Genomic DNA, 7550 nt, shown 5'->3' with positions numbered 1-7550 from the left:
TGTTTTTGTTTGTTTTGCTGATTCTTTATTCTGCTTTATTTTCAGACAATCTTTACCAAGTTGTTATCCTTATAGCACTAAATCTATAATATCTTTTTTTTTTAAGATTTTTATTTATTTGACAGAGCACAAGTAGGCAGAGAGGCAAGCAGAGAGAGAGAGGAGGAAGAGGCAGGCTCCCTGCCGAGCAGAGAGCCCGATGTGAGGCTCGATCCCAGGACCCTGGGATCATGACCTGAGCCGAAGGCAGAGGCTTTAACCACTGAGCCACCCAGGCGCCCCTAAATCTATAATATCTTATCAGGTAGTTTGAGAAAAAGCTTGTCATAGTGAAAAAAGAAAAGTTTGCAAAATACTGGATTAAAGACTTTTGGAAGAGTTTCTTAACCATAGGACATTTCAAAGTTTTTAATATGTTAACATTTACCAAATCTTCAAGATGCTACTTTGATATGCAATATTTCCCAAAATTATTTGATCATGGAACTTCTTTTTCCCCCCAAACTTATTAACATTTTGGGGAAGGTAAGTTCACAGAAAATATTTTGGGAGGTGCTGTTTTAAGTAATGTATAGATTCATTTTTGACACTTCAGGCACATATTTAGAGAAACTATAAACTGTAGACTAGATCATGCATGATTAGTAAAAGTCCCTTGGTGCTTTATGAGAGGTTAAAGAAGTCATAATAGAATTTTATCCTTTTTTAAAAAAAAAATCCAGTTCCTGTTGTCTTTTAACATTTCTTACATTCTACTTCTGAAGAGGCAATATATGAATTTATTAAGAGTTAAATAAGTCCTGTAAGTATAAATTAGGCAAAGTGCCTGGAATATTCAAAATGAAAGTCTTATTGGTACACATCATTATTGATAAGTGGGGGAAAAAGTAAGGGTACCTGCATAGGATCTATGCATATGGATCTAAGACTATGTATCAAATTTAGACTGGAAACAGGATTTATGGAAATAAAAGCATTAAGCTGATGACATATTTTACAAGTCATCTACCTGAAAATACAGAATGGCATTTAAAGGCATGTCTCCAGGTATTTAGTCATAGAATATGCATTTTAATGTAGTTTTTTTAAAGAGTTTAAATTAAAGATAAAATTTTAGTAACATGCACTGTTGCCAAAAAATTAACTTCCTAACATGCTTATTAAGGTCATATAGTATCAGAAAAGTGAGAACAGAATAAAATAGGAAAATAAAACTCTTGGGGCACATCTTTTTTCTTTAATCTCTCATCACAAAGACACTGGTTTCTGATTTAATATTTTTGAGATTTAGTACTATCCTTTAGAAATAAAACCTTAAAATTAATTTTAAATATCTCATTTCAAAATGTTAGAGGTACTTTATGATGGACATGCCACAGCATGACTGAAGGTTTACTTTCAGAATTAAGTAATAATGACATGGGAGAAAGAATTTGATTGTTTAAAAGTTCCTTGCTATAGCTCTGGACAGTGGCGTTCTATTCTAACATCTATGACTTTAAGCATGAAGAGTAAATAAATGATTCTCCCTCTTTGACTTAGCAAAGCCATGTGTTTAAAAAAAAAAAATTTTTTTTTTTTAACCCTCCTGCGGAACATGAGATCGGAACAAAACTTGCTTTGACATAATTTTTGTTGCTGCTATTGTTTTGTTTTTGTGTGCCAGTGGTACAGTATCTTAACTCCTCCATGGCAACACGCAATATTACTTTAAATCCACCTTGCGTCCTTGATCTCACTTCAAATTCCAAAAGGAAGGTGTTGAAGTTTAAAGGACTCAAGGAGGTAAAGGAGATGAAGTTGCATGACTAATTGTCCTGTCTCTTTCTGAGTACCCTTCTCCTTTCAAATGCTTGCTTTCAAGAATGTGTCCTACAATTTTTTTTTTTTTTTAAATTTCTGTGGTTCTCTCTCTCTCTACTACCTTCTCTAGAAGAAGAAGAAAGAGCCGTGTTTCATTTTGGTACCTGCAACTGATGGAATCAAATCCATGTACCTAAGCAATCATTCTAACGTAAAAACAGAGGAGAAAGCATTATTTCAAGCTATGGTGTGTATTCTGCAGTCTCTTCCACTGCAAGAGAAACCATTTATACTGGGTTTTGGTGGATAGCAGAAAAATTTGACCCACCTTAGTGATACTTCAAGAATCTGTAATTGCCTTCTCTTTTCTTGCACAGTGCCCAGATTCTCCCCATTACTTCTCATCTGAAACGTGTGCTGCTTAACAAGACACGTGTCTTGTACTCGCTTGCCCCAGGCCTTCACCTTTTGGCCCCTATGAACAGATAAACTCAGGACCCTCTCTTCCAGCCCTAGAGCTAATAACTAAAGTGCAGACAGAACTGCAGAGCAGCCTCCTCTTAGCTGATTAGAGTCTGGCTGTTGACGAGTTTGCATTTCCTGAGAATCGGAGCAATTCACTTTGCAGGGTTCCTTTTCTTGCGCAGCTTCGTGTCCCAAGAGTCACTTTTCAAAATCGCTTTTAACTTATTTTGTTGGCTATACTGAGAACTTCGGGGGCATCCTTAAGGTGGGACTTCAGGGGCATCCTTAACGCGGTTAATTGTAAAGGCACTGCTGGAACCAAGAGAAACTCAGACGCCAAGGTGCTTCCCTTAACCCTAGAGTCTCTGGCGTGTGCGGAGAAGGTACAGGCAATGTAGGAACTTTAGAGGTGGTGGCAGGTGCCAGGGTGTGGCTGCAGTTGTCTCCCTTTTCTCTTCCGGCAGAAGGAGCCACGAGAGAGAGAAAGAGAGAGAGAGAGAGAGAGAGAGAGAGAGAGAGAGGAAGAGTGAGGGAAGTGGGAGGAAAGAGGGGAAGACTGGGGGAGGAATAAGAGGGAGGGCGAGGAGGGGGGAGCGGGTGGGCACCGGGGGAGCGCGCCTGCGAAGCTCAGGCTCGCACGCACGCCGCCTCTGTTTGTACACAGTGCGCACCCGGCCGCCGGCTCGCTCCCCGCTAGCTCACGCTTCATTGTTCTCCCAAGTCAGAAGCCCCGCAGCTGCGACGGCGAGAGCGGAGCAAGCCGAGCGCACGGTCTGCGGGTCCACAGGCGCGGGTGACCCGAAGCCGCCGCGGAAGCCCGCGCCCCGCCCCGCCCCGCCCGCCGCGCCTCAGCCGGGACCCACCCGCAGCGGAGGCTGAGCCCGGCGGCGGCTCCTCAGAGCTCGCCCACCTTCTTGCGCCGGAGCGCTGGCAAAAGGGGAAGAAAGATTCCTCTCTTTGGTCACCACTCTTCCTCGCGTCCTCCAAGAATTTGTTTAAGGTAGTGCTGCGGAAAGAAGACATCTTTTTGAATTCTCGGGCAGGGGCGGGGTCTGCCGCTGCCCTGCGGTGCCACCTCAGCGACGCTGCCCTCTGGAACGACCCCTGACCAGCCGGGGTCACGTTCGGGAGACAGAACCATGAAGCGCTCGGCGGCCGCTTGGCTCTTGATCGGGCTCAGCCTCGGTGTCCCCCAGTTCTGCAAAGGTGAGGCGACGGGGCCCGGGCCGCTAGGTGCGGGACAGGCTGGAGTCCCCTGGGAAATGCCGCGCAGGGGGCTGGAGGCGGTCCCCGGGGCGCGCCTGGGGCGGTGAGCGCCGCGGGCGGTACGGAGGAGGCGGCGCGCCCCGCATGCCTCGGAAAAGTGCTCGCAAAGTCAGAGCGGAGTGCGTGGGGCTGAGCGGGGAAGAGGGTGAGGGGTACCGGGGTGAGAGCGAGGAAAGACGGGGACCGAGGGCGGTGGGGGGAGGGAACGGCGCTCTGGGGAACCAGAGGTTCTTCGGCTCACTCGGCCAGCCGGTCACTGCTCGAACCCTCCCTGGGCAATGCCGGTGATGCTAGCTACGGGCAACGGGCGGGGCTTCCGCGGGGGCCCGAGCTGGGAATTAAGCTTGCGGGCGTCATCTGCTTGAAAGGGGAAGAGGCTGGAGAGCCGCATGGTCGTCTGTCCCCCGGGTACGGCTCTCGGATGTGGGCCGGGGCTGAGCGGTTTACAAATCCAAAACTGGCCCTGGGAGTTCTGGAGGTGGGCGAGGTGGAGACGGGTCTGACAAGTCAGTTCGGCGTTCTGCTGCCTTCCCAGGCAGGACTCGCTGCGTCGATTACAGAAAAACCCTAGGAACCCGCCTCTCCTCTAACCCCCAAGGGGCTCGGAGCTTGGCTCAGCACTCCCTCCGGGTACAACCCTAACTCTTGGTAGTAGAGAATCTTGCAGTGGGAGACATCCTCGCTCCCCCGCCCAAGAGCAGAAAAGTTGTAAGAGCTGGTCTGGTTGTGTTTTCCGTGACTTGTGTGAAATAAGCCAGCCTACAAAAAAATTGCAGGGCTTCAGTGAGTCTCCTGCGGAGTTGTATAGACGAATTTCAGGTCCTTTGCGGAGGGTGGCTTGTCAATACGAGCCCTTGTCCCGGCCACGTCACTGAGCGGGTCGGGGCTGAAGTTGGCGCTGATAAACGGCAAAAGGAGCGACAGGGGGCCCAGGGGAGACCGCGCAAGAGGGACTTGCGCCCCTTCTGCGCTCACGGATAAGGACAGCCGCTTCTAAGGGGTCCGAGGGTAATAGAACCCTTAGCAGGCTGCTTCAAGTGGAGAACTGAGTGCACTACAGGGTTTTAAATGTGCCTCTAAAAAAGGATAGTTGAATTAAAAGCGTTGACTCGAATCCATTTGAAATTCACACCGCATGTGTATTCTACACCATCCATGCCTGCATCCATCCATTTATTTGTTTCATAGGAAAACCGTGAGCTCTTGGGCAACTGTTTGCTCAAGAAGCTTGGTGTTCCTGGATGCCCTCACTGCCCTGCCAGTAGCGATCCATGGCGGTGCTCTGCCTCGGCCTCCCTCTCTCCCCCAGACTGTGGCTATTTTCCCCAGCGTGTAGGCGTGTGTGTAGGTGTGTGCCTTGCCAGCGTTTACAAAGTGCCCTTCTAGTTATCAGGCAGAGGCAGTCACTCCACTGAAGGTTAAGGAATGGTAATGGCTTTGTAGTTGCTCGGCTGAGTTCCCTAGCGATATGGAAAAGACAGGGCTCCCACCACTGTTATTTTTCCTTTCTCCTGTTTCCCGTCTGGATTCCTTCAGCACATCGTGCCTTAGCAGGAAGGGGAAGGGAAGAACTGCAGGCACTACCTTCTCCTCCTCCCTTCCCCGCCTCCGTTCCCACCCCGAACACGAAAACACACATTCACCCACTCACACGCACCTACACCGTGCCACCGTAGCCACCATCTGTCCCCAAGCTGAGGTGGAGTGCGGCGGGGGTGGAGGAGGAGATAATGTGTCTAGCGTGTGTGGCCGCGCTCTCCTCGCTGGGTCCGGTTGCGGGAACCCTGGGGCGCGGTGAGTCTTGGCTCACTGCAGCCGGTAGCTCTGCCTCCTAAAGATACCCACGCCTAGGGCACAGCTTACTCCGCCAGACAAACCACGGTGTTGCCGGGGCTCTCCATTCCCTCTCCCAAACAATAATCGGGCAGCGGCATACTCCATATTCTTCATATTCTCCATATTCAAAAGGATTGCTCCTTTTTTTTTTTTTTTCCTTAGCCAGCCAGCCTGTGATTAGAGGGAAAGAGGGATTTAAGAAAGAAACGGATCATTTTCCATGAGCCCTTTCTGTTAAACTTGCACCTTTCTAATTTATTCTCCTTCAGCCCTGCAGAAGGCAGAGTGCAGCTTGTGTGACAGCTCCAAACAATTAAACTTTGAGTAAACTTACTGAAGCCAGTGTTAACACTGAGAATTTCCCTTGGCATTCCCCTGCCCCAGACATCGTTTATCTGATGTAGCCTTTTAGAAATTGGTGTTTCCCTGTGTGGGTTGCAGTTTATGTGTATTAATGATTGGATATGGTAATTTCTTTTATTAGCCGTTTTTATCTTAAAATTAAACCAATGGATCAGTCAGATTGAATATTTTATTAACTCTTAAATTATTCATCGCTGTGGGTTGCTCTGAAAAATCCAATAACATGCATACAGTTGCAGCAAGCACGTGACATCTTATGCAATCTGTCCCTGTGCCTGCAGTTGGTGCCTGAAGTCTTTAAGCAAATGGCACTGTCTAAAAATGTCTAGACATGTCCTAAATACTATGACTCATTGGCATTTGAATTTCCTTTTTTTAATCAATGGTGTTTCTTAGTTATTCTACGTGAGAATAAATTAGTACCTGAACAGTCTCACTCAAGATAATAACAGGATGCTTCTATAATTAGTATAGCAATATCTACAGTGAATAACAGGTTTTTGTGTTTTTAAAAATTTATTACACATTAGTGTCTTCGTTACTTAATTTACATGATCGTGAATTCTGTACTTTAAAAATAAGTGCTAATTCAGATGCCAAATGAAGCACCTAAAAATAATTTTAGGTGAACTAAAAATGATAAAGTGAAGATAAAGTATCGTGCTTTGACAGTTTGACACTAATGCAAAATCTTGGCCATCCCAAACACTGTGGTGATACAGCACACTTTCCCCTCTCTGTTCCTGAAAAGGTTTTGCTTATTCTTGAACTATTTCTTTAGAACTGAAATTTATTTTGTTTTAAATCTGGATATGGTTTTGGGAAAACATTTATAATAATAAAAATTATGGTTAAAAGATTGAAATGCTACATTCTTCCTTCTATGGTCTTGAAGTTACAAAGATCTTCAAAAGTAGGGAAATGTATTTCACTTCAGTACTCTAAATTAAAACTCTCGTATTTTTTGCAAATATCTTAAGATCAGTGTTCATACATGTACTCAGGATCTAAGGTATTTTTTGTAAGTATTTTAATAAAGTTTGCTTTTATTGCCAGATATGTGTGATTTTTCCTTCTCATAAAATTATAGCAATGTAAAGTGAAAGGATAAAATATACAATACTAATATAAAATAGCTTAGTTACTCAAAACCATTGCAAAATATAAGTTTGACAGTTCCTAGAGTCTAAATTAGTAGTCCATACTCTTAATTTTACTGATACTAAGATAAAAATTTCAAATAGGTAATTTGTTTTCAAAACTTTTAGGTTTTTTGAAGGGTTTTCCATAATGGGATGGACTGTATATCTTATCATTTGTGCACAATTTAAAAAAAAAACCTGCCTGATCTGAGAGTTTCATAAAGCGTAAGAAAGTAATTCTGGTATTTGTAATATACTGAGTACACTTGCAGGTGCAATAGCTCTGAGTACGATATATGATGTAGTAGGTTCATCATATTCTTGCCAAAACAAACAAAAACCCCATAAAACAGTGGAGACTTTAGAACTCAGTTCAAGACAGAGTAAATCATTATGAGTGGGTACTGAAAAACAAACAGCAAATTTTGTAAATACATAATTAATGGTATGACTTCTCATAGCTAATCAATTTACTTTTTACACAGTTGAATTTATTTCCTAAGTAGTTTATAAACTGATATTATTATGAAAAAAAAATAGTAGAAAACGAAAACTGAGCCATTCCTATTATTCAATTCTCTCTTTTTTAAAGATTTTATTTATTTATTTATTTGAACAGAGAAAGAGAGATCACAAGCAGGCGGGTGGGGGGGGGGACTGGGGAGCCGGCTCCTT

At 44.5% G+C, this 7550-nt stretch overlaps 1 protein-coding gene across 2 annotated transcripts in view; it reads left to right on the top strand.

The window, feature by feature from the left end:
• The first annotated feature begins 3146 nt into the window (after positions 1–3146).
• Positions 3147–7550, top strand: part of LOC111148314 (EGF like repeats and discoidin domains 3) — a 415586-nt gene continuing 411182 nt past the window's right edge. The window contains exon 1 of one of the 2 annotated variants that reach the window (XM_022504814.1): positions 3147–3474. In XM_022504814.1, the coding sequence (XP_022360522.1) occupies positions 3408–3474 (67 nt within the window). In that variant the 5' untranslated portion in view covers positions 3147–3407. The remainder of the gene's footprint in view (positions 3475–7550) is intronic. The other variant, XM_022504815.1, reaches the window with a different exon arrangement.

This window comes from Enhydra lutris, unplaced genomic scaffold (genome assembly GCF_002288905.1).
Source record: "Enhydra lutris kenyoni isolate GAN:26980312 unplaced genomic scaffold, ASM228890v2 scaffoldscaffold19, whole genome shotgun sequence".
In the NCBI taxonomy this organism is placed as follows: Eukaryota; Metazoa; Chordata; class Mammalia; order Carnivora; family Mustelidae; genus Enhydra; species Enhydra lutris.
Note: the sequence above shows the minus strand (reverse complement) of the source record. Positions and strands in the feature narration are given on the sequence as shown.